At 40.2% G+C, this 27,691-nt stretch overlaps 1 protein-coding gene and 1 non-coding gene across 2 annotated transcripts; both read right to left on the reverse strand.

Moving 5' to 3' along the window:
• Positions 1-14,754: 14,754 nt before the first annotated feature.
• LOC112168569 lies at positions 14,755-14,905 on the reverse strand. The gene has a single exon (XR_002924330.1). It is a non-coding gene; the product is annotated as a small nucleolar RNA snoR135 (small nucleolar RNA).
• Positions 14,906-22,054: 7,149 nt separating this feature from the next.
• LOC112168304 (leucine-rich repeat receptor-like serine/threonine-protein kinase BAM3) lies at positions 22,055-26,332 on the reverse strand. Its single transcript, XM_024305425.2, has 2 exons — positions 23,527-26,332; positions 22,055-22,719 (listed from the first exon to the last, which is right to left on the reverse strand). The coding sequence occupies exons 1-2, from the start codon at positions 26,135-26,137 to the stop codon at positions 22,382-22,384; spliced, it is 2,949 nt and encodes a 982-aa protein (XP_024161193.1). The 5' UTR covers positions 26,138-26,332; the 3' UTR covers positions 22,055-22,381.
• Positions 26,333-27,691: the final 1,359 nt, after the last annotated feature.

Consider the following 27,691-nt stretch of genomic DNA (forward strand, 5'->3'; position numbering starts at 1 on the left):
GATCTTCAGAACGTAGCAGAATCGATGCCTGATGCGTTTTCTGATATCGCTAAAGTGACGAGATCACACATACCTACTGCAAACGTGCCTGCAAGGATTGATGTCCCTAAAAGTAGAGGACATGATGCCAACTCAAGAGTGCATGAGCATGGCGCCAACGTTCCATCTCTCAATGATGGTGACGTTATGGCTAGGCCCACGGCTCCTGCCAGGAAGCGCGGGAGGCCCATAGGTTCGATGGATTCTCGCCCAAGAAAGAAAGCGAGTTTGGCACAGAATAATCCATTAATCATCGATATAAATAATCCATCTCATGAGAATATTCCGGATTATGGTTATGTCCAAGAGACATCATTGGGGGACGCTCCAATGTCAGAACCAACTCCAGAGAATAGAGAGATCTCCATAAATTACACTAGTGTACATGAGATGATGGATAGAAATTCTATGGCAATTGATGATGCATTTGCATATCATATTGCGAAAGGGATTATAGAATATGATGATATCGAACCTCGCTCTGTTGAAGAATGTCAACGAAGAGCAGATTGGCCTAAATGGAAAGATGCGATCCAGGTTGAATTGGATTCACTAACAAAGAGACAGGTATTTGGGCCTGTAACGCAGACACCCCCAAGTGTAAAGCCTGTTGGCCATAAATGGGTCTTTGTTAGAAAGCGTAATGAGAAAAATGAGGTGGTAAGATATAAAGCCCGCCTTGTGGCGCAAGGTTTCTCACAACGCCCTGGAATCGACTACGAGGAGACATATTCTCCCGTAATGGACGTTATAACGTTCCGCTACCTTGTCAGTTTGGTAGTTTCCGAAAAACTTGACATGCAGCTTATGGATGTGGTTACAGCATATCTCTATGGGGATCTAGATTCAGAGATATATATGAAGGTTCCAGATGGACTTCAATTACCCAAATCAAGTGGCTCTAAACCACGGAGCGCGTTTTCAATAAGATTAAAACGCTCACTATATGGATTAAAACAATCTGGACGGATGTGGTATAACCGTCTAAGTGACTACTTGATTGGGAAGGGATATATTAACAATGAAATATGCCCATGCGTGTTCATTAAAAGAACAAGTTCCGGATTTGCAATCGTAGCAGTTTATGTCGATGACATGAACCTAATTGGAACTCTGGATGAGTTAAAGGAAACTGCTAATTACTTGAAATCCGAATTTGAGATGAAAGATCTTGGGAAAACACGGTTTTGTCTCGGTATAGAACTCGAGCACCGTAGTGATGGGATTTTGATCCATCAGTCTGCATATACTCAGAAAATTCTAAGGCGCTTTAATGAAGATAAAGCAAAGCCTACGAGTACTCCCATGATCGGCCGTAGTCTTGAGCCCGGAAAAGATCCGTTTCGTCCAAGGGATGAGGACGAAGAACCCCTAGAGGCCGAAGTGCCCTATTTAAGTGCAATAGGCGCATTATTGTACTTAGCTCAATGCACAAGACCGGACATCTCATTCGCAGTGAACTTGTTAGCTCGACACAGCTCTGCGCCAACACGCCGCCATTGGATTGGTGTAAAGACCATCTTTCGATACCTAAGAGGTACGATTGATATGGGCCTATTCTATCCCTACAGAGAGAAAAGGAATGACGGAAAATTGGGATCGGACCCCAAAAGGCAAAACGCCCCCGTCCATGGAATGGCCGCCGGCCATGTTGCCAGCGCCGGCACCGCCGCCTGTCATGGTGGCCGGCGTCATCCTATCTCCCTCCATCAAAACGACAATGATGTCTTGATGGGTTTTGCTGATGCAGGGTACCTCTCTGACCCTCACAAAGGTCGCTCCCAAACAGGTTATGTCTTTACCATGGGAAGCACTGCGATATCTTGGAGGTCTACGAAACAAACCCTTGTTGCTACTTCCTCAAATCATGCAGAGATTATTGCTCTACATGAAGCTGTACGTGAATGTGTATGGCTAAGGTCTGTAATTCGACACATTCAAGGAAGTTGTGGTTTGAAGTCTACCACAGATGAACCTACATGCATTTATGAGGATAATGCAGCTTGTATTGAACAAATGAAGTTAGGTTTCATCAAGGGCGACAACACCAAGCATATATCGCCTAAGTTCTTTTATAATCAGCAACAACAATCACTTCTAAAGATTGAAGTGAATCAAATCCGATCAGAGGATAATGTAGCGGACTTATTCACTAAGTCGTTACCTAAATCCACCTTCGAGAAACATGTGAAGAGCATCGGATTGAGAAAGTTATCCGAACTCCCACGATTGTAGCAATCAGGGGGAGATATCGACATCAGGGGGAGTTATGATGTCTACATGTTCGATCTCGAAGAGTGAAGGACGTGTTGTGCTCTTTTTGTCCTTCGACCAAGATTATTTTTGTCCCACAGGGTTTTTGTTACCTGGCAAGGTTTTTAACGAGGCAACGGATGAAGCGTCACCACCAAGTTTGAGCGGCACAAGGGGGAGTGTTGAAGGAAAATCAAGTTTAGTGTGCCTTATCAAACTAGGAATAGGAATAGGAGAGAAGGTTCTAGATTTCCCAATCCTACACGGATTGGTATTCCTTGTAACATTAGATTATGCACTTTGTAATCCCTATATATAGGGCTCCTATTCTCTATAATGATACACAATTCTCTCATCAATCTCTCTCAATACCAATATACTTAAACACATTTCAAATAATCCAGAATTCTAGGGTTCAGGGAAATGACTAAAATGGTGAGGATAATAGAAATATCAATGGGTTGTACATTAGCATAATGAAAACAAGCTGAAAATGTATCGAAAACAAAATTTCGGAATTATGTATGTGTATTCAAAATAGTTATTGTCTGGTGAATGTCTCAAGGAAAATCCAAAAATGTACCATTGATATTTTGTCCTAGTTCAAAAATGATTCTACTCACACTTGTCTGCTTAGTATTTACACCTCCATTATAATTTTTTTCATGAACACATTTTAAGCTTCCTAACCGTACCGGCCTCCGGAAGGACCAAAACCTAGCTTACCATCTATGAAAAAGAAAAAAGATATCACTGCTAGCGAACCACCTACGGCCACGCCCTAGCGCCTTTCTCTCTTTAATGAGAACAAGCTAGAACACGCATGAACCCTACATCCTAGCTAGTTGTAAACCGACCAATAGCACCCGCTTGAGTGAATGCAATATCAAATCCAATCCAATCCAAGTAGTTTGTCATCAATAGTGTGTAACCCAATTGTCGGGCCATGTGAATTAATTTATGGGGGGATCTCATGGCGTCAAATCACATTTCAAATCATCTTGACTTTGGATACTGACTATTCTGAGTTGGATTTGATACGCGCCAAATCATAGGGCAGCATTTTCCTCCCGAAAGTGTCATGATCGAGGCCCAGATGCGGTTTGGAGTGATGGATGCATAGGGATTGGGTATTTGGGTTGCAGGGGTGGTGGCAGCTGGTGAGGCCGAGTCGGACGGTGATTTTGTTTTTTGTTTTTCAGAGCAGAAGAAACTTTTATTAATCACTGCATGGTAATACAAGAACTGGAATGACCGGTTATATATGGTACTAATGCCACCATGACACACATTCCTTACATCATTACTAGTTACAGGTTTACCATCATCGATAATATGTATGAGCCAAAGAGGCCTAGCCTCCAACAAAACTAAACACCCATTTTCCCGGGCTACAAATTAGGCAATAGCATGAGCAACTGAATTTTGGTCTCTAGGGACGTAACAGATGCCTGGAATTTGCAGCAAGGCCATCAGCCACTGTATTGTTGCAACCAAGTGACCCTCTGCAGCATAACAATCTGATACCCTCCCTATTTAACATATGAACTGCAACCAACCAGTCTCTCTACCATCACCCTACCTCCATCCCTTCTCCTGCAACGATTCAAGGCCTAATTTAATAACCGACAATTCCGTGGCTAGAGGAGAGAGTCGCTGAGCAATTCTTTGACCACATGTTCCCACTAGATCACCTCTCTCATTCCTTATACATCTTGGACAAATTGATGTATCAGCAATTCGTCGTCTAAACAAACTAGCCATACAGAGAATAAACTCCGAAGAACATCTCCATATCTTAAGTTTCCATAGGTGTCTCCAATAATCCGTAACCACCGTGGAATAGAGTGACCACGGTGGTTGGAGAGCAGGGACATAACTGGTCGAGGTGGAGGCTTGATTTATCCTTCCCGATCTGATTGGGTGCCATATATAATTGATCAAGTCCCTCTCTGATTTGATTATTCATCCCCAGAGTCAAGCACATAACTCGATCGGGTGTGCTCCTCCTGTCGTCGGGCTCACACGCAAGTTTTAACTCCTTTGTCAGAATCACAGTGAAAAGACCTGATAGTCCTTACACCATATATTTGTTTGAATTTTTATTTAACATTTGAGGAATTATTTTTTATTTTTTATTTTTTTCAAGATGAAAGTAAAGTTTTATTTGCATCATATGAGATTCAAATACATAGGATATAATTAAGAGTTTTTTACTTCAACAGTGTCTGAACTCTTAAAAGTCCTTTAAAACGCTACTTAGACTTTTAAATTTATCAATGAGATACTTGCACTCAAGTTTTCTTATCAACGTCGTACCTCCGTCAAAATTTCGTTACGGAATCGTTAATTATGAGCACGTGACGTCCATGTGTCTGGTGTTTGAAGGATAAAATTGTCATTTGACTATAACTTATTATTAAAAAATAAATTATAAAGGAAATTTGGAATTCTTCTCAAACTTGTCGTCGACAAAAAAAAAAACACAAATATAGACTCTCCTCCTCGACTAAACAAAGAAAACGACAACGAATCCTCAACCTCTCAGCCCTACCTTCTCCATCACCAACACCCTAGACGACTACTCCTCCTCCGACTACACCAACACCCTAGACGACTACTCCTCCTCCGACTACACCAACATATCTCTGAAATCAACCTAAACCCGATGTTTGGATATCATCTCCGGCGAGTCTGCTCATCCTTTTGGTATCGAACTCCTGAAACAACCAGCCCACCAACTCGAATGAGACCTTTAAAACAGTATCGGAGCCGTTGAGCATGTTGATAAGGAAACTTGAGTCTAGGTATCACATTGATAACTTTCAAAATCTAGTATCATTTTAAAGTCCTCGAAGAGTTCAGACACTATTGAAGTCAAAAACCCTATAATTAAGTATGGGAAAGTCAACAATGACAATCCAAAACCTAATATTACAGCTACGAAACAAAAGCGCACTCACTACTAACTAGTTGCGCTGCTTGTAATCTTCAGGAAAATACATACTTATAACAAAAAATTGGGCAGTAGAAAAATATCTTCATTTCTTCTCAAACCTAATCTAAAGGTGGTCTAATTAAAATCTTTCTCAAATAAAACCCAGTGGGGCAAAATTCCGAACAGGGAAAAGAGTACTACCTACAAAAAAAAGTAAAAGTAAAAGCGAAATGAGCTGCAAACTCCATCAAAGCCAGGAGTGATATTTAAGAAACATTGACAACGCAGTAGGGTACAACGAAGAATCAACCAACACTATTTCACTGGTACAAGTTACTCGTAAAACATGCAAAACAAAAGAAAAATAAAACGTTAGTAAATAATGAGAATTGATAATTGAACGATTAGAAAGAGAATATGATCAATGAACTTTGAATAATGCACATCCCAGAGAAACAGGGGATACAAAACTATGCCAATCAAGATCAGCAATTACAGGGCCAGTCCTGAGGCAAAAAATTAAAATGTGGCCTCTACACAGATACTCATGTACATACACATATTTACACCAAATAATAGTACAAAATAATCTATTTTGAATAAAAATAGATATAGAATTCATAAGTGATTGCCAAAAAAAAAAGTGAAAGAGGAAGCAAGGTTCGAACTTCACCAAAATACATATAGAATTGAATTAACTAACTGACAAAAGCGAAAAAAGGTATAAGGGAAGAAGCAGAGTTCGAACTTTGGTTGGGGGGGGGGGGGAGTGGATTAACAGTGCTTCCACTGAAGCAACACGCTTGTGCGTGCAAATAGAAACAAAATATATATATATATATATATATATATATAAAACTAAATTTTCCGAGGCCCCCAGGAACCGCTGGCCTGAGACAGCCGCCTCAGGCGGCAGCCCTCAGGATTGGCCTTGTCAGCAAAACGTCAACAAGTCCAAATAAACCATGTCATAGTTCTACCCATAAAACATGGGAGAAAACCAAAACTCTACAATGTTGAGAGAACAAAGTTCTACCCAAACTATGGGAGAAACAAAATTTTTGCCCAAACCATGGGAGAAAACCAAAGCTCTACTCAAAACATGGGAGAGAACAAATTCTTTACCAGGTAATTGAGACAACAAAAAAAAGGAGAGTGGTTCTAAAGACCAAAGACAATAAGGGTGAGGGTGATTAGACTAATAGAGAATGATGGATTGATGGTGATTAGAGAGAAAGGGATGGGTAGGAAGTGATCAGTGAATGGGATGGGCTATTGGAGGCGATGGGTTGGAGCCTTGGAGGTAATTGTCAATGTTTGCAGACGAGAAGGTTTTAGAAAAGAGCGAGAAAGCGGTTAAGATTTTTTGTGTCGGTTGATTATTGCCATTCCTGATCAAACTAAACTCAAGATAGGACTGTTGGCGCAAATGAATTTTACATCAATTATGCGACGTGGAAATATACTTCATTGTAATGGATTGACGGTTTAAATCTGATGAGAAAGTTGAACTGCAGAGGCAGAACTAATGTGTTGGGAAGAGTTTGAAAATTGTGCATACGTTTCACGTACTACAAAACTAAGGGACGAGAGTGAGTCGACAACAAAGATGGATTGTAGTGGTGATGAAATATGGCAAACAACGGCGGTAATAGCCTAGTAGGAGGGAAAGAGTCTGATAACATGGTGGTCGGAGAGAGAGAGAGTTGCAAAAGATTTTTTTTTTTGAGGAAAAGTATAGTAAAAATAATAAAATTGTTCAAGGAAAACCTAATTTGTGTTTAGTCCAAACTCTAGGTTACTTGACCTAGTGGTAATAGGATTTAATTAGAAGGATCTAGAATCCTAATCAATGTAGAATTACTTTCCTTGTATGATTGAGATTCTATGCATTGTAATCCTCTATATAAAGAGGCCCCTATTATCAATGAGAATACACAGCAAATTCCTCCCAAATTCAGTTTCTCTACAACACGTTATTAGCACGAAGCCCTAACCCTGAAGCCCTAAATTCGTAGCCTTCAAATCCCAGAAACCTCCGCCGCCCACCTTGAAGCTCTCACCTCCAGGAGTCCAGAACCGGCGGCGCTGTCCCTAGAACCGGCCGGAAAATATACGAACCGGCCATCGGAAATACAGTTACCCTCTCTGCCCAGTTCGAAGCCTTCCCCCCTGCCCACCGTCACCAAACTCCACCAGAAGCTGCAAATGGACCTCAGACCACCGGACCCGAAAGATCACCACCGGAACGGGTCTAGAATGACTCGAACTGGCCGCCGGAACCAACTGAGCCGCTGAACCACCGCCTGCACCTCCTATCTGTGCTTCAGTCAACCAAACCCAACTCCGGTCAACCCTAGGCCCAGCTGCGATCAGCCCAAGCCCCTGTAGCCAAAGTACTTGGCCCAACAACCTAAAGCCCACGTGCAGCGAAGCCCAAGTGAAGCCGCCGAGCCGTGAAGCCGCCAAGCCGCAGAAAACTCCGCCACGTCAGCATACACGCAGGCGCCTTGTCATTTGCCACGTCATCAACCGGACCTGCCACGTCAGCACCCCGGTCAACACTTTTCCGGCGACTTTTCCGGGCAACTACAGTAACTTTCCAGCGACGACTTTTCCAACCATCTTTTAAGGTAAACTTTTCTAAAAGTTCCCGGTTTTTGAAGTTTTATTTCAATTTCTTCTTCTTTTCTTGAGGACTTCCAACATCCCTTCTTCTACCCCCCTTTTCTTCTTTATAGGGGAGACCAAAAGCCGAACTGTGGGGGTTCGTGCTCACTCCAAGCTTGGAGCTTGTAGAGTCCTCCAAACTTAAAGTTTGTTGAGAAGAAAACGATCGACCACATACATCGTTGTTTCGATCTAATCCAAAACCCCTCTTGGAATAAGATTTTCTTGGAAGCGCTACGCTCAGAAAATCCCTAATTTCTTAGAAGCGACTACGCTCAGAAATTTAATAGTTTTTCGTGGTAGCCTTTTCGCTCCGAAACTAACCCTAATCTTGTGTTGTTTTTCAGGATGAGTAACCTGAACAAGTTGAACTTCATTCCACTAGAAACAACTGGCGCAGGATACCATAGGTGGGTCCGAGATGTGCGCCAACATCTTAAGGCTGATGAACTTCTGGGAGCCATCCAAGAGCCTGGTCAGAACGTGCTCTCCATTGAGCAAGCTACTGCTTTCAAAGCAAAACAAGCTAAAGCCATAATTCTCATGACAAGGCACATGAATGACGCGCTCCAAAATGAATACCTCAATGAGGAAGACCCAAGAAAGCTATGGGTAGAACTTGAGCAGCGATTTGGCAACGTTCGTGACTCCCTGCTTCCTGATTTAGAAGTGCAATGACATAGCCTCCGCTTTTGTGATTTCAAGTCTGTGCTTGATTATAACTCGGAAGCTCTTTGTATCAAGTCTCTGATGGAGTTTTGTGGCCAAGGCATAACTGATACGATGTTGATCGAGAAGGCTCTCTCTACCTTCCCCGTCTCTGCACTGATGATTTCAAAGAATTATCGGATTGATGTAAATGCAGGACGTATCACAAGGTTTCATGAGCTCATTGGCGCCATGAACGTAGCTGAAAAGCACGACAATATCCTTGTAAAGAACTATAATACTAGACCCGTGGGAACTAAGCCTATTCCGGAGTCTAACTATAGTCGCGCCCCTAATGGAGGACCCAAGGAGCGAAACCCTAAGGATAGGGACAATTCTGGACATTCTGGTCCATATGTTCGCCCTAAAGAGGAAGGAAATCACCAAGAGAGGCGTGCACGGAACCATGGAGGTCAACATGTGAAGAGAGAGAGAGGCGGAGCCTCCGACCATGGTGGTAACACCACCAAGAGGATAGGTCGTCCAAATCACGCCCCAATGGCGCCTCGATCAAGGGAGCCTAACCATAATGATGTTTGTTTTCGATGTGGATCAACTGAACATTGGGCCAAAACATGTACTGCACCCCAGAATGTTGCAAACGCATACAAGACGTATCGTGAAGCAAGGGAAGCAAATTACATGGCACAAGATGATCAAGATGGTGATCTAGATCTAAGGGTGGAAGACTACAAGGATCAAGACCCAGAAATTGGCGATTTTGTTTAAGTCTTTTTATTTTCCAAGAGATGTAGGCGATTGCCATATTACTTTTTATTGGATTAGATTTTCTTTGATTATAGAAACAATGATGTATTCTGTTGGCTTATGAATAAAATTTCGAGTTCTTTTCATTATGACTCAATTTTGATTCTGAGCATATGACTTTATGACTACGATGGCTGGGCCATCAGTATTAATTCGAGGACATGGAATAGCCCAAGTTCCACTCGCCAAATGGCACCTTGATTACAGTTGTCACAGAAACTCTCTACGCTCTTAGGGCAAATAGTACCCTATGAATAGCCAACGAATTCCATGCGAAAATGCATGTAGAGAACGGAAATGAGTTCCTTTGCATTACCTCAAATGATTGCGAACAAAGACGCATCTTAGAGAAGTTTATGTCTCTCTCTACTGGACTTTATGTCACTATTCGAGCTATTAAATCCAGTAAAGTTATGAGAGAAGATCTCTTGGATTTAGACACATATTGGGTTTGTCACGATAGGATAGATCATCCTAGTCATGATATGATGATCCGTCTACAAAAAGACTTCACACGGACATCTTTTCTCTCGAGCGAAATGAAGCATGAATCAAAAGTTGATTCTTAGACTAAGTGTGACTGACGTTGCTGCCTAGGGCACCGCCTCCGTCCACCACCAGCCTAGGGCTGGCGTAGTCCCTATCCATGACTCCATGGATGGCGTCCATCATGGTGATGGCGCCCTAGGTGATGCTGCAATCACCAACTTGCTTCAAAATAGTGTTTCAGACGCTCAGGCCTAACCAAAATTCTCATTAGTTGCTTCTAAAGCCTCTCGCTCGTTTTACTAAGCCCGTTCCTTAGGGACATTAGGACTGAGACCGTCCTATGCAAAGGATATGACAATACTCATTCTGTTCTTACAAAGAATCCGTAGGGATTTTGTGGATTGATTCAACCAACTTGCGGACGTTTAAATATCTCATGATGTTGGTTGACACGCAAACACACTGGTCACGTGTTGTGCCATTGTCCACTTGTAATGCTGCTTATGCTACACTCCTAGCACATATCATGTGACAACGGGCTCACTCCCCGAATCATCCTATTCAGTCAATTGGATTTGACTATGCTAGAGAGTTTACATCGAAGACTTTCGATGGTTATTGCATTGGGACTAATGTTGGACATTATATTCCCATGAACACACCCAAATGGTCTCACGGAAACGACTACGATGGTAGTCTGAACATTGGTAATGCGCACCAATTTTCCTATATCCGCTTGGGGTGATGCAATATCGCATGCAGCCATGCTAATTAGTCTACGACCCACCGCCACTCAATATACCTCTGCGTTACAGCTAGTGACTGGGTACAAGTAACGTACTTACGCATATTTGAGTGTGCCATTTATGTGCCAATTGCGCCGCCACTGCGCTCTATGATGGGTCCTTACAGACGAATGGGCAACTACGTTGGATTTGAGACTCCAACAATCGTCCGCCACTTAATGCCCTTGCAAGGCGATCTCCTTACCGCTAGATTTGCGGATTGTCACTTTGATGAGACAGTCTTCCCGTCGTTAGGGGGAGATAAGAACACGGATGTTCAGCAGGAATGACATGGATTGTCATGGCCTGTCCCCACTATGTCTAATCTCGATCCCTGTCAAAGTGACGAGATCACACAAATATGCTGCAAACATGCCTGCAAGGAAGGACGTCCCTACGAGAGGACGTAGCGCCACCCTACATGGAGGTAGGCATGGCGCCAATGCCAAAGAGAGTGGCACTCTGGCGTTACAGGCCATGGCCCCAGCTAGGATGCGTGGGAGGCCCGTGGGTTCGAAGGATACATTGGCACAAACCAATCCTTGAATCATCGACACTCAAAATCCGCCTCATGAGAATCTTCCAGGTTATGGTTATCGTTGGGGGACGCCTCAACGTCAGAACCTATTCCTGAGAATATAGAGCTCTATGAAACTTACACTAGTGTACATGAGACGTGGGATAGAAACTCCATCATAATTGATGATGTAGTTGTGTATTTCATTGCGCATGAGTTTGTTGAGTCAGATGATATCGAACCACGCTCCGTTGATGAATGAATGCCAACGTAGAGAGAAATTTGGCCTAAATGGAAAGATGCGATCCAGGTTAAGATGGATTCTCTAACGAAGAGGAAGGTTTTCGAGCTAGAGATGCCAACACATCCTAACATAAAACCTGTTGACTAATGGGTCTTCGTTAGAAAGCGTGATGAGAAAAAGAGATGGCAATCTCGCCTTATGGCACAAGGCTTCTCACAAAACGCCCTGGAATTGACTACGATGAGACATATTCTCTCATAATGGATGTCATTGCACTCTACTACCTTGTCAGTTTGGTAGTTTCTAAATAATTGAACATGTAGCTTACAAATGTGGTCACTACGTATCTCTATAGGGATCTAGATACGGAATATACATGAAGGTTCATGGCGAACTTCATTTACCCAAGTCAAGAGGTTCTAGACCACGGAGCGCGTTTACAATAAGGTTGAAACGCTCACTAATGTGACTACTTGATTGGGAAGGGATATGCCCACGCGTTTCTATGACAAGTTTCGGATTCTATCGGGGTTCATGTTGGACATGATCTTCATTAGAAGCCCTTAAAGAGTTAAGGGAAACCACTGAACACTTGAAATCCGTAGTTTGAGATGAAGGATTTTGGGAGAACACGATTATGTCTCGATTTAAAACTTGAGCATCGTGTCGATAGATGCTTAGGCATTTTGACAAGGTCAAGCCTTCAAGCACCCCCATGATCGTCCGTAATCTTGATCCTGAAAAGGATCCTCTTCGCCGAAAGGATGATGACGAAGATGTGCTAGAGGCAAAAGTGCCTTACTTAGTATAATAGGCGCATTATTGTACTTATCCCAATGCACAAGACCGAACATCTCATATGTTGTGAACTTGTTAGCTAGATATAACTCTGCGCCAACGCGACGCCATTGGATTGGTGTAAAAGATATCTTTCGATACTTGAGATGTATGAATGATATGGGCTTGTTCTATCCCTACAAAGAGATGATGGATTCTGACCCATCACACACCAGAAACGCTGCCAACGCTGGCCTGCGTTCTCTATCCCCATCCCAAAACGACATGTGTTTTGGAAGGTTTTGCTGATGTTGGGTATCTCTCTGACCCACACAATGGTCATTCCCAATCCGGTTAAGTGTTCACCATGGGAAAAGACCGTGACATCTTGGAGGTCGACAGAATAGACCCTAGTCGCTATATCTTCGAACAATGCAGAGATCATTGCTCTTCACGAAGTGGTTCGTGAATGTATATGGATTGGATCCATAATTACGCATGTTCGAACAATTGTGGTTTGAAGTCTACCACAGATGAGCCTACGAGCATTTAGGGTAATGCTACTTGTTTTGAACGAATGAGGAAAGGCTACATCAAAGGCGACAACACCAAGCATAATCAGCAACAACAGACACTCCTCGAGATCAAAGTGAACTAGGTTCGATCTGAGGACAGTGAGGCAGACTTGTTTACTAAGTCATTGCCTAAATCCACTTTCGAGAAACATGTGGCAAGAATTGGCTTGCGAAAATTATCTGAACTCCCATGATCGTAGTCATCAGGGGGAGGCGCAGACATCAGGGGAAGATGTCTACATGTTCACCTCGAAACGTGAAGGGTGTGTTGTGCTCTTTTTCCCCTTCGACCGAGGTTATTTTTGTCCCACTGGGTTTTCGTTACTCTGCAAGGTTTTTAATGAGGCAACGAGAGAAGCACCGCGTTTGGGCAACACAAGGGGGAGTGTTCAAGGAAAACCTAATTTGTGTTTAGTCCAAACTCTAGGTTACTTGATCTAGTGGTAATATGATTTAATTAGAAGGATCTAGAATCCTAATCAATGTAGAATTACTTTCCTTGTATGATTGAGATTCTATGCATTGTAATCCTCTATATAAAGAGGCCCCTATTATCAATGAGAATAGACAGCAAATTTCTCCCAAATTCAGTTTCTCTACAACAGTGTGGGTATTTTCACCCTGTCAAACACTTATCACACCCTACATATATATTTTTATAATAATAATTCAATTTTACCCTTGAATAAAAATAATTAAAGATAACAAAATCAAATGAATAAGCCAGTGCCCAGTACCATTTGGTCTAATAACATAAGTCTTCACTTTATAAGTGAGAGGTCGTGAGTTCGACTCACAATAGACTAGTTGTTATATATGAGTTGTTTATTTGATGAAAATAAAATAAATAAATAAGTCAACAACCCTATTCAAGGAACTCACCCTTAAGCTGTCATTAATCTTGCCGGCAACTCAAACCTATGATGTTTGCTGGTAGACCGCAACATTGACATCATCCTCTCTCTGATTATCTCTGATTATCAGATTAAATCATGAACATAAACATAGAAACATTTGATTGAGGCATTCACTTTCCTAATATTGTGTGTATCAATGGGGTAATTGTTTTAGGATCATTGCAAGATTAATATGAACATATTACTCTTTTCATGGTTTAACTGTTTATGAATGTGCCCTGAACATAGTGGTCTAGTCAGCTAGGACAAAGGGAGGATGATAGCTTTAAGTTATTTTATTCACATTTTGTATATTTTTTTCACTTCATTTTGTTTTATTTTTATATGAGTTCAAGGACAAAAATGAAACTTTATAGTCTAAAAATTACAAGTAGGATGAACAAAGTATTTAAAAGGGTGACAATAACCTCACCTTAGTAAAATACAAAAAGTTTTATGTGTGTGTGTGTCTATATATATATATATATATATATATATATATGTAATAGTTCTTAGATCACTTTCTTCGCAGATTACTTACCCGCCACAGTGAAGCCCATAGAACATATGCACCAGCGGGTTAGTATGCGGTCCAATTGGCTTAAACTTGATTTTGGTGAATGCAGTGGCTATAATTGGGTTATACCAATTAATGGGTCCCTCCAGTCATACCAATTCATTGGTCCAATTAGCCCAACTTATTCAGTGGGCTCCACAATATGTGGCACGTTGTTAAAAGTCATTTCATATAATGACTTTTAATCTCCAATAGTCATTTAACAGCAACTATTGGATATTCAATCCGACGGCTGTAATTAATTGACAATTGTAACTTTTTTTCATCTCAAAAAGAGAAATATTAAAAACACCTACCTATTTTGTCAATACACAACCTCATTTTTTGAAATTATCTTTAATACATCTTTACCCTCGTAACTAAGAATACCTAGGAAGAAGGGAAAAAAAACTTAGGTCCAGACCATCATGATTGAGAGGTGCATAATTTATCATATTTAAGTCTATTGCTATTCGTTATTTTATAATAAAATGAATGAGTTAGAAAAAAAAATGGTAAAAGAAGATGGACAATAAGAAAAGGATGAGATCAATGATTGTTGAAAATTTTGATAGGTTAAATGAAATCAACTAACTACACACATCTTCCCCAAATCAATATTGTAGAGAATTCTTTGGGATCAATGTTCATTGCTTATAGTAATACGTTCATACACATAATCCATGCTATCGTATTGCCAACTTATAAGATTCAGATTATAAATACAAATAAATAATCAAAACATAAATTAATAAACTTACATCAGGGCGTAGAGAAGAGAAGATTAATGAGAATCATATGCCAGAGTGTCCAAATCAAATATAATTACAATTCAATTGAATCAAGAAACATAACTACGCGGTCTATACTACAATAACTCATTATTCAATCTAATTTTCATGGTCATCTCTAATTTCTTTAGGACCCCAGCCTTCATCGAAAAACACTAACCAGCCTTCATCAACTTTGCAACCTCCATCGCCATCAAGCAAACTCATTACTTGTTTTTTTTTTTTTTTAATATATTATATAATAAGGGGCATAAGAGGAAATTCAGGAGAAAAGATTGGCAAAAAAATTTGTGAGGTGTGTAATAAGTAAATAGGCATGTGTATATAGAATTACCCCTAAAAAATTCTCTGGAAGATAAAAAAAAAAATCTAAATTAATATTTTTTTTTCTAAAATTCTATAAATACTCATTCTTAAATTATTCGAATTTGAAGTGTGAATAGTGGATTGGCAGTCAAATTGCCTTTTAGAGCAAATGCACCCATGAACAAAGGGCAATTGCTAATTTGCCAACTAAATTGGTATTGCCAATCCACTATTCATCTAAAATTGGCAATTGCCTTTGGTTTGCACAATGCACCAATAGAAGGCAATTTGCCTGCCAATCCAATATTAATTAATCAATATAATTATTTATGAATGAAATTAAGCTTACAATTTGATTTTACTAGTTATTTTTAAATGATAATAATGGTACACTAATTAATACATCCATTTAATAATGACAAAATATTTATGATAATTTGAATGGTAACATTTGACAAAATAATTAACAATATTTAATACGAATCAAAAAAGTTTGCGTAAATAAATATTTTATTGCTGAAACATTGATCAGATCAAGTGTTTGCCTCAGTGGTTTGAAGGCTTTATGCTCAACTTGTTTAATGGGTACAGGGTTCGACTCTCCAATCAAGCAACTTTTTTCCAAAATTAAAGCCAATTTTTGGAGAATGGACCCGCTATTGCACTTTGAGCTCTACAAACTACTCGACCTAGAGAGTGACCGAGAATTAGTCACCCAATCGCCTGACTACGTGGGCCCCATCAATTGGTCGACCAATTCTGGACTGGTGCATCAATCAATCTGGGCTTTGTGAGCACTTGGTCACCCAATTACCCTTCCGGTGCATCTGCTCTTATTGGTGCATTGTGTAAGATGGAGGCAATTGCTAATTTGGGATGAATAGTGGATTGGTAATACCAATTTGGTTGGCAAATCAGCAATTGCCCTCAGTTGATGGATGCATTTGCTTTTATAGAATTAGCTAAGTGGTAGACAATATAGACATTGTGGACAGTGACTACCTGATCATGCCTTCTAAGGCTTCATCCACTGCTAACAGAAAAGCCAGATCTAAATGATGTTTGCTTTTATAGAATTAGCTAAGTGGTAGACAATATAGACATTGTGGACAGTGACTACCTGATCATGCCTTCTAAGGCTTCATCCACTGCTAACAGAAAAGCCAGATCTAAATGTGAAAGCTCCGCTCTGCTCACTATCAGCAGAACCAAAACTACTTGATCGACCGCTAACAGAAAAGCCAAACCTAGATGTGTAACTAGCTGTAGCATAACAACAGTAAATCAACCCATACATGGTTTGCTTAATTTTCCAAATGATTTTTTTTCCCGGTGAAACTAAATGGTTAGTTAAGCTGCTTCTTCCCTCATTCATTAATTTACCATTACAGTTAGGTGGACGTTGGTATGTCCTTCCTCCCTTTCTTCTTCAACCTCTCACTTGTCTCTTGCCTCGTCTCTAAACCTTTGATATTCTTAGTGTATGGCAATTTGTAATGATGAAGATGTGGTGGAATGGTGCTGAAAAGTGTATGGTTGGGTAGAGGAATACGTATTGTGTCTTGGAGGTATTTTGTGAAGGAATGTGCCACCTCAAAGAAGGTCTCGCAATGTTGCGATTCTGAATCAACAAACTCACGATATGTTGCATACGACATTCTGAAAACTCACTAACTCAAGACCGCAAGGCCTTTGATAATTTCAAAATTTAAAATAAAAAAACTTGCCAATTGAAACATTAACATTAAATTTGAGCAAACAAGAGAACCCTACAGGCGGCTTCAACCTTCGCTACCTTCCTCTTCATTCTCGTCCAGGAGCTCCTACATCGAGCTAGGCCTCTGGCCTAGGTAGAGTGTGGGGAGTTTTCAGGAGAGCTTGGTGGTTCCTAAAAGAAGGCTTTTAGGCATGGACAGAATGGGTGCCGAACTGAGGGCGTCGGGTGATGCATGTGGTGGCAAGCAGCACGCTGGTTAGATCCGATCAAGGCGATCTCATGGGGAGGCGTGGTTGGCCAGTGGGGCGACCCAGTTCGTTTTTCCTTTGGTTTCGAGTTTTGATGATGGGTTGTGCGAGGGTGTTGACTGGGATGTTTTCGCTGAGCTGCGTTTGGTAGGTGGCTACCAGGCGGTTTTGATGGCGGCAAAGGCTTCGCAGCCTTGTTGGGATTCGAGTTGGTGCGGCGGTGGGCGTCTGGTGTCGATGCTTCGACGGTGGGGTTTGGTCATGAATCTGTGTTGATTCTTGGTCTGAGCTAGGCTTGCTATTTTGTTTGGGCCTTGGGGTGGATATATTGTTGGGCTTTAGGGTTCTTTAGGATTTGGTTCTTTCCAATAACTCCCTAACTTTGTTTCAGGGAAGCCAATGGGCGTAGGACAAATAAAGGCACTTCAAGTGTTTTTTAGTCTACAAGATATGGGTTCTTTTTACACCTAATTAATGAATTTCCCTGAGTACCACAATTGAGTGCATTGACGAAGGAAGATTCACAGTAGTTTTCTTTGTGTTGATGGAATCGTCATAGTTGTAGGCTTTCAAATATGTGAGCTTCATTGTACTAGTGGATGATACTTGTATTCCCTTACCTGCTTGACCACTGAGTTAGGGTACAAGCATACAGGGCTTATTTGTATGTGTCGTTCTGACTTTGGGATTAAATGAAATCTCTATTACTCTGTCAAAAAAATTAAATTTGAGCAATCAAATTCTTAATCAAACACGAGCAGAATAATTGTGTGAATAATTGTGTAATGGAGCTGATAATTAAAACTGTTGAGCAATCAAATGTAAATGGGCTCCGGAAGCTACCAAGAACGAAAAGTAGTAATGAACGAGGTGATCTCCTCCCGAGCATAGTTAGTAATTTTTCGTATTTCAAAAATACTTCCGTACTTCGTATTTTTAAAAGGGACTCTTTAAATTTCCGGTACTTTTAAAGTCAAAAGTATTATACGCGTACCATATACGATTTTTACATTTTCTCTCTCGTATTTTACACATATTATTGAACAAAAATGAACAAAAATGAATAAAAATGAATAAAAATGAATAAAAATGAATATTTTTAATTTTAAAAATTAATTATTTAAATAAGGGAAAATGGTCCGTACGGTACCCGAACTTTTCCTCCTTATAACTTTTAGTACCTGAACTTAAAACAATATCAATATGGTACCTGAGGTTCCCAGCCCGATCGAAAATTGGTACCTAGAGTCGTTAGGTCCATTACGGCGTCAGCCAGCTGGCAATTTTTAAAGGTTATTTTCTTCCTTTCATGCCTAAATTTTTATTTTTTTATTTTTTTTCTTCTAAGCATCTCTCTCTCTCTTCTTTGAAATAGATTCTAGTCTAGCAAGAAAGAGAATGTGTAGCCAAGTTCATCCTCTTTGCTTTCTCTAACAAATTTTCAGATTCGAATTCTCTCTCTATCTTCTTTGAATTCGATTTTAGTCTATTATGTACACTGTTTCTAGGTACTTCTTCTTCTTCTCCCCCCCCCCCCCCCCCCTCTCACTTCTGTAAATCATATATGAAGCCGAGAAGCATCAAGAATCCGTTTCCGGTGCTGGAGCCGGTTGCGTTGAATCTCATTCCAAGGCTGAAAAGAACGATCAAGAATCCGGGTTGGGTCATTCTTGACAGAGACACAGCACCAATTGGGTTGCAATTTCATAATCAATCCCAAAAAGAAATGAAAATCCTCTTCGTTAATCTGAAATTTCATCTTTGATTGATGATTTGAATCTTTTATGTTTGATCTCTGATCGTTCATCTGAAATTTCATCCCAAATTCGGCACTTCCAGATCAAGGTCCGTTTGATGTTGTTTTGCACGAGTATGATATAGAGGAAGCTATTTTTCCTCTCTCTCCTTATTTCTTGTCTTCTTTTCCAGTCAATTTCTGATACAAGATTGCAAATTTAACTTGAAATGCCTAACACCAAGAGATCCCAGGTTGATTGTGATGTTGATGGTGATAATGACGTCATCAAATTCCAAAAACTGGGGAATGTGGATTCATCGCAACACAAGGTCCACTTTCGAATACCTATGAGGATTTCTGGGAGATGGTTATCCAGTACCGGTGCCCTATTGTCATTGTGCTTTCTAGATTGGATAAGGGTATTGGGAGAACTAGAACATGTTGCACAATCCATGATACAATGAAGAGAGATCTTTCGATGAATTGGAAGACCTCATGGATATGAGCATAATTGAGTGAATTCAACATAAGAATATTGGAATTAGAGCACCTTAAAATAGGTGGCTGCATCAGTAGATATTACATTGCTCATTGTGATAATTTCTTTCCTGCATCAATGGAGGCTTCTAGCCATTGCTCTGCAAATCTGGAAATTAAAGAGAGAGAGAGTCTGGAAATTAAAGAGAAAGCTCTCTCTCTCTCTCTCTCTCTCTCTCTCTCTCTCTCTCTCTCTCTCTCACCTTCTTATCTTCACTCTAGTAGACCAGAAGAAATCCCATTTAAATCATCTTGAAATTTCACCTCCACTACAATCAAAACCCGCCATTTTTTACTGCAACTGCACATACATTACAGACCCATCTTAAAAAACAAAGGAACCCCACCCTGCGCCCCCCCCCCCCCCAATATCTCCAAAACTTCATCACACCACATTTGCAGAAACCCATCTTTCTATCTTGGGGTTTGAGCTAAAAACCCCAAAAATGCAAAACCCAAAAACCTTTTGCAAAACCCAGTTCGATCTAAGTCTATATTGTGAAATCATTGTCAAAACTCTTCTTTTGCATTCACGGTCAAAAAATTAAAAAAAATTTGTTTTAAAAAAAAATATATGAAGAAGAAGAACTAAAGAAAAGAAAAAAAAATAACAAAGGGTAAATCAGTCATTTTAAGTTCAAAATTGCCAGCTGGCAACTTCCGTAACGGATCTAACGGCTCTAGGTACCAATCTTCAGTCGGGCTGAGAACCTCAGGTACCGTATTGATATTTTTTTAAAGTTCAGGTACCAAAAGTTATAAGGAGGAAAAGTTCGGGTACCGTAAGGACCATTTTCCCTTTAAATAATTAAAAATATTTTGCCAAACTTCTCAATGAACTATTTGATAAAATGTCTGAATAATACATGTACGTATTTTTCGCGTACTATACAGTCCTTTTGTTTTTAGAGCGACTACGGGTGAGGAGGGCAAAGAAGTGATGAGAAATTGAGAATATTGAGTGTGCTCAACTGCTCCCAAGCGCTGCTTTCCATGTGGTCCTTAACTAGAGCTTTCTTTTTATTAGTTTTTTTTTATTGATGGAGATTTTGTGCCCATGGTTTGTGTTTTTGTGTCAAATTGTATGAAGCTTACAAATATTATACGATTTGACAGAAATTCAGTATGGGGCAGAAGGCTCTAAAGGGAAAAAAAAAAACAAAGTTTTATTTGGGGCAATAAACGTCTATTGGGGGGCAGTAGACATCTATTGGGGGAATTTATTGATGTAATCTCCTCGTTTTTTTTTCCTTAATTAAAATTTTATTTGTCTAATTTTACGGTGATTGGTTCCCATTCTGGCGATCAAAAGTTCTATTTAGAGGCAATAGACGTCTATTGGGGGGTAATACAGGTTTATTCTTAGGGGCAATAAACCTCTCCGGCCCCATATGAGATCTCCTACAACCTTTTTGGAAACTTTCGGCGAGGTTTCATAAACCTCTATTGCCCCCCCAATAAAGGTCTATTGGGGGCAATAGACGTTTATTTAGGGGCAATAAATTTTGTCGACCTATGAGATCTCTAATGATCTCTTTAGGGATCTCCGACGAGGTTTTCAGAGAAGTCCGGTGGGTGGCGGCCGGGTGACCTGTGACGGGAATCTGGCAAAGTCTCATATAGCTTCTCTTGCTTCCATTCTCTCTCTCTATCTCTCTGCCACTCTCTCTCTCTCTCTCTCTCTCTCTCTCTCTCTCTCTATGTAACAAAGGGGTGAGGGTAAAATAATTTATAAAAAAAAAAAACAAAAAAACATGATTGGTATTAGGGATGATCTTATTAGAGTATTCATGGATAATGGGGAATTAAAAAGACTCAATGGGGTAAAGTGGGGAAAAAATTCCTAGAACTAGGGTAAATGGACAAAACCCCTTAATAATATTTAAGACATCATTCTAATTAATGCTAGGAATTAGAAAAGAGAAAAACGATTATGTTGCACTTACCAAACACGGGAATGCAAATATTTTCCTCTACTTGAGCTCACAATTTGTGAAACAAACGATTTAGGGTTAATGGGAGGTGGGAATGTAAACATTTGATAGCTTAAAAAAAATGTTGTATACAAGAGGTGGCAATGTTGTATCCCCATAGCCGGCGAGTGGCACCCTAGAAGATGGGTGGTGTGGAGGAGGAGGTGGATCTTTTTGAGGTGAGATGGATAATTCCCCAGTAAGAATACTTCTTTTGAAAATCTTGGTTCGGGCTTTAGAGGATTAGATAGAAGCTGAAGTCTATGGATGTTATCATTGTTCTTTGGTACTCGTTTTTTCTGCAACTCTGTTTGACTGTTTCCCTCCCCTTCTTTTGTTTGTGTTAATTTCTGAATTCACTAATCAAGTCCCATTAGCATGCTTAATTCGTCTGATTAAATGGGATTTACGAAATCACAAAAACACAAATGAATAACTACAAAATCTGAACAGTATAGAAAGGGCAATCTCACATCATTTGGTCATGAATTTCTATGATGATACAATAATACAAATCAAGCACTACCACTTTTACAGAGTGAACTTGACCGGTTCACTTTTGCATGCCATTGATGACCAGAACAGAGCTAGCTTCAAACTAACAAAATACAAGAACAACAGGGCAAAGATGCTGTTTTAACCAAGCATAAAGAAACCCAAAAAAAAAAAAAAATGGAAAGATATGCATAAACTTACGCTCTATATACTATGGTTGACTCTGGCCCTAGCTAGCTACTGCTATCTATACCATTAATCACCCAAATTTTCTCACCTTGAACCAAAATCATCTATTATATATATTCATGAAGTTTTAGTTTTTGGGTCATCACCAAAATCAATCCATGATGTCATTCTTTCATTGCATGTGAAATGTGTTTGGTTGCTTAGCTTGTGCAAGCATTTGAACAACTTCTCTCATGGTTGGTCTCTCCACACTGTGCTCTTGAACACATAACACTGCTACAAAGAACACCTGCATTGCTTCGTCCAACGGAACACTTCCTAGCCGTTGATCTAGGATCTTGATCACCCCTTCTTTGCGCGAGTCAGTCTGTACCTTAGTCCATTGAACAATGTCCATGCCCTCTTCTCCGAAACCTCCAACTGGCCTCCTCCCTGTGATCAGTTCCAATAGCACCACCCCGAAGCTATACACATCGCTCTTCGCATCAACTCTCAATGTGTATGCATACTCTGTTTTATAAAGTACAATGACATTTAGCTCATTTCAAACTTGCATATAATACACATAAATTGGAGACAAAAGTGAAATTGATTTGTAACATTGGAGTAAAACTCCATGACCTGAGTAAAGCAAGAATGTGTGGATAAAAGCAAAAGGTAATTGGGGTTTATGTCCTATATGGCCAAATTCTTTACAGTTGTTTGTAACCCTTTCTAGGGTTTAGGGAAAGTAAAGCTTAGATCCCAATCAAGATTCTTAATGGGTATGCACAGTCTCGGGTGTTTCCTGGATTTTGTTGTTGGGATTTCTGGGTTTTGGTCAAAAAGGTTTTGGTGTGATTGGGCTGAAGAAAATGGGTTTATGGTTTCAAGACATGCAAAAGCTCATAGCGCATTACTGTGTGTGGGAGAGCAATAGAAAAAGCAAAAGATGAAAATTCCTATGTCAGTGGAGCTTTTACCAATCTTGGCATGGCTCTACCACTTACTACTTTAGTCCAAAGTAAAGAATATGATATGCTACAAATCATGTAGCAGTTAAAAAAAAAAGGTATGTTCTATATATCTATTCTCTATTTGAATACCAAACTGAAGAAACAAACCAATTTGAACCAATCACTAATTCAACCTGTCATTGTTGAAGCTAGCTAGCTGACTTATTTCACCTAGTCAGAAGAAACAATTGGAATATGCTTCATTACTTTATCTAAGTGCTGCTTCAAGTAGGTGTATTGAGCTAAACAGGCCTACTTAGCAGGTTATTATTAAATTAAATGAAGAAAATTATTCATGAGAAATGTCTGAAACATAATGTACCTGGAGCAATGTAACCATATGAGCCAGCAATTGCAGACATGCATTCTGATGTTCCAGTGTCCTGCAAGAACTTGGCAAGCCCAAAATCTGCTACATGAGCCTCGAACTCCGAGTTGAGCAAAATGTTGTTGGACTTAACATCCCTATGAAGAATCAAAGGGGAACAATCATGGTGCAAGTAACAAAGCCCTTTTGCTGCTTCAATGGCTATGTTAAGCCTAGTCTCCCATTTTAGATATCCACCTCTCTTCCCATGCAAAACTTCACCCAAGCTCCCATTCGGCATGTACTCATAAACAAGCAAATTGGTCTCTTTGTTTGAGCAGAATGCTAGCAACCGGACAATGTTCCGGTGCCTGATTTTCCCAAGCGTCTGAATTTCTGCAGAGAGGCCATTATCATGAGAAGAGCCTTTGTTAATCCCCAACAGCTTCTTCACAGCTACTTGCTCGCCGCTCAACATTGTTCCTCTATATACAATACCAGCACCACCTCTCCCTATAACATTGCTGTCCTTGATGCACTCCAAGATGTGTTCGCTTCCAAATTCTAGCTTCTGGAAGGCGGTGAGCTTCCATGTGTTCGAATTCTTCCTCACCTTTCTGGTCTTTATGATTGCAAAGGTTGCAAACACAAATGAACACAACAAGAGGCCTAATGCAAAGACAAGCTTGAATTTCCCAAGGACTTGAGACCTTGTGCCATTTTGGTTGTGAGACTCTAATGGTGAGTTCGAAGAGTAGTTGCAAGGATTGACTGAAGAGTCACATAAATCAGGGTTGCCTATAAAAGATGTGGAGTTAAAGAATAAGTATTGACCTGTTTGTGGTACTGAACCTGAGAAATTATTGTGGGAAAAATCAGCAGAGGTTAGACTCTTCAAGGACCCAAGTTCCTTAGGTAGGCTCTGGTTTAAGTGGTTCCATGACACGTTGAAGTAATTCAGTATGTGAATTTGAACAACTTGAGGTGGAATTGGACCAGAAAGTTGGTTTTGGCTCAAATCTAGATAAGTCAGCAAGGTACAATTTCCAATTTCGGGAGGGATGCTGCCCGAAAAATTGTTTCTGCTCATATCCAACTTGAGAACATTTCTCAACCGGCCTATGTCAGATGGAATTTCTCCAGTAAATCTGTTTCCACTTAGCAAAAGAATCTGCAAGCTAGAAAAGTTTCCAATAGATGCAGGAGGTGACCCCGATAAGCGATTACTTGAGAGATTCAGCTGTGAAAGCTTTGAGGGCACTTGGCTTTTTCCCTGCATATCAAGTCGACCGGTAAGATAATTGTTCTGCAGCTCCATAAGAGCGAGCTCAGGCAAGTAAAGAAACCCTCTTGGAATTGATCCACTCAGGTAATTCTGCCCCAGCCTAACTCTTACTAGAGTGTCACAGTGACCAAGATCATCCGGTAGAGGCCCAAAGAGAAAATTGTTGAGCAAAATCAAGATCTTCAGCTTCCTTCCAAAACAAAGAGATTTTGGGATTTCCCCAGTGAGCTTATTAGTAGACAGATCAAGCTCAATCATTTTACCATTCTGACCAAGCTTTGAAGGAATTGCTCCAGTGAAATTGTTTTGCCATAGCTTCAAGACCTCCAAGTTGGGTAGCTCAGCTATTTCATGAGGGATCTCTCCGTGAAACTTGTTGATGAACAAGTTCAAGAGAGTAAGCTCGCGGAGGGCTGAGAACTCGACGGGAATGTCTCCTGTTAGTGCATTGTTTGAGAGATCAAGAGACCTCAAGCTACTCAAATTCCCAAGCTGAGCAGGAATGGAACCGCTGAGCTGATTGGTTTGCAAGAACAAGGTGTCTAGCTTCTTCAGATTTCCCAGTTCAGGTGGCATTGAGCCCTCCAAGCCACAGTTTGCAAGGTCTAAATGGAACAGATTGGTCAGCTTACCAATCTCGGGTGGGATTCCACCGTCGAAATCGTTGTAATACCCCAAGAACAGCTGATTGAGGCTAGTAAGATTGCCAAGCTCACTTGGTATGAAACCACTCAGATCATTTCCTGCAACTGAGAGATAATTCAGCTGTGACATATTTCCATAGCTGGGAGGGATGCTTCCACTAAAGTAATTTCCTCCGAAGTCTAAGCGCTTCAGCTTGGGAAGTTGAGTGACACCTAATGGGAGTGAACCATTGAAATCATTGTTGTAAGCATCAAGCAATATGAGCTCCTTTAGCAGACCAAATTCCCAGTCCAAGCTTCCACCAAAGCCATTGTTGGATATGTTGAGGTATTGAAGCCTTGGAAGCTTGTGAATTCCGGCTGGGAAACTACCTGAAAAATCATTCCCAGACACCGAGAGATTGACAAGGGTTCTGAGTTCTGTGATCGCAGGAGAAAGTGAACCGGAGAGGTTGTAATTTGATATGTCTAAGGAAACTACTGATCTGCTGAGGTTGTCACATTTGATACCAGCCCAAGAGCAAAGGAACATATAGTTTGATACATTCCAGCTACTTAGAGAAGGATCTGAGGCTTCAAAACCTTGCTTGAGAGAAACCAAGATTGAAGCTTGTTTCCTAGGAGACTGATTATGTGAACAAACACAACGGAAGCAAATGAAGAACACAAGAAGAGAGGAGAGGAAGACAGACTTCATTTTAGAACTGGCTCTTGGAAGGGTTATGGATTAGAGAAGATGAGTTTTACAGAAACAGATTGTTTTCATTTGGTTTATGTACTTTGATTTCACTCACATACACGAAGACATATAGAGAAAGAGAAGGCCTTGGATGCTGTTCAACTTTGGCTAGTAATATTTTTGGCTCTGTGACAGTATTTTTGGTTTCATCTTCAACTTTATAAAAAGGAAAAGCAAAAGCAGCACTTGCATTTGCATTTTGCATATAAAGATTCATAACAACAGACCGTTTGATCAACCAATATTTAAAATTCCTTTTACCTTTGGAGCCGAATGACATATTTGACCTTACTTTACTTTGCTTATTATTGAATCTGATTGAGGAACAGAACCCAGAAATAGAATATTCAATACTAAAGTAGGTCAATGACCCAAGTGAAAACTTAAAAGTAAATATTGTGAGCAGCAAATAACTTCATCAAGTGAACTCATAATTAAATTGATTGGAGGGATAAGCTGACTAATTCGATATAGATTGCCACTGACCTTTGTTTGAGCTATAATTAACCCTTTAAATGATGGAGTCATATATATAAATTAATTTCGGGACAGCGATATAATCTGACCCAAAAATAAAAAATAAAAAGGACTGAGAAGAAAAAAGGAGGAGGAGAGGGAAATAGTATAAATTCGACTTGTGATGACTGATCGATGAACCTTTTATCCTGGCTTTTCTTTAGGTCTCACTTTGTTCTTTGATGGGATATCTTAACTTCATGTGTATGCTATGTATATTCCTTCCATATGGATTCAGATAGCAGAGCTGTTTAACTCAGTAAAGCTAATGCTTTATGTTTCAGGAACAGGAAAGTAGCTACGTTCTCCATTTTTCTTCACATCAATGTGGTCTCGTGTTCGTAGTTATTCATTTTTAAGGGACCTTTGAGGCTCATTGATGCAAAAAAATCAGTCTATCAGTGTAAACATGGTATTCATCTGTCAGTGACTAAACCATGACCCATTAAGTCTACTTTTTCGATTCAAAATTTTTCTTCCGGGAGGGATAAAGAAGCCTAAATCTAGCTGTCTTTGCTTGGCAAGTTGTCCTTGCATGCCTTGGTTTTTATGAGACAATTTGTCGAACACCAAGTCTTTCAGACATCTTAAGGAATATCTTGCACTCATACGTACCCTTAAAAAATAGCAAAAACACATGAGCTACTTAGTACTTCAATAGACACATTTATTCGAGAGGAACGGTTGCCTACACTAGCACTCCTTGGATCCGGCCCTCAGATGATCTCTAAACAATAACCTCGGTTCCATTATAAGATCACGTTGCAGCATGAGAAGAAAACGAAGATGGGATTGAGAATGTAGCTAGCTAGCTAGAAGTAGATAGTCCTCCATGTATTAAATTATCTTTGTATTATATACAACAAATTTGGACTTAGATGGCTGCAATGAACATTAATGAGGCGGGCTTTATGAGTTTAATGATGATCAATAATTATGATGCAAGAATCAACTTGGGTTGTGCAGATAGAAATCATAGAACTCCATTATTCTTTG

This window comes from Rosa chinensis, chromosome 5, assembly GCF_002994745.2.
Source record: "Rosa chinensis cultivar Old Blush chromosome 5, RchiOBHm-V2, whole genome shotgun sequence".
NCBI classification, from domain to species: Eukaryota; Viridiplantae; Streptophyta; class Magnoliopsida; order Rosales; family Rosaceae; genus Rosa; species Rosa chinensis.

Bases quoted from the DNA above. Each gene is read 5' to 3' on its own strand.
- LOC112168304 (XM_024305425.2), bottom strand. From the start codon at position 26,137: ATGAAGTCTGTCTTCCTCTCCTCTCTTCTTGTGTTCTTCATTTGCTTC. The intron at 22,720-23,526 runs GTACATTATGTT...TTTATAAAACAG, and splicing joins ATATGGTTACATTGCTCCAG to AGTATGCATACACATTGAGA.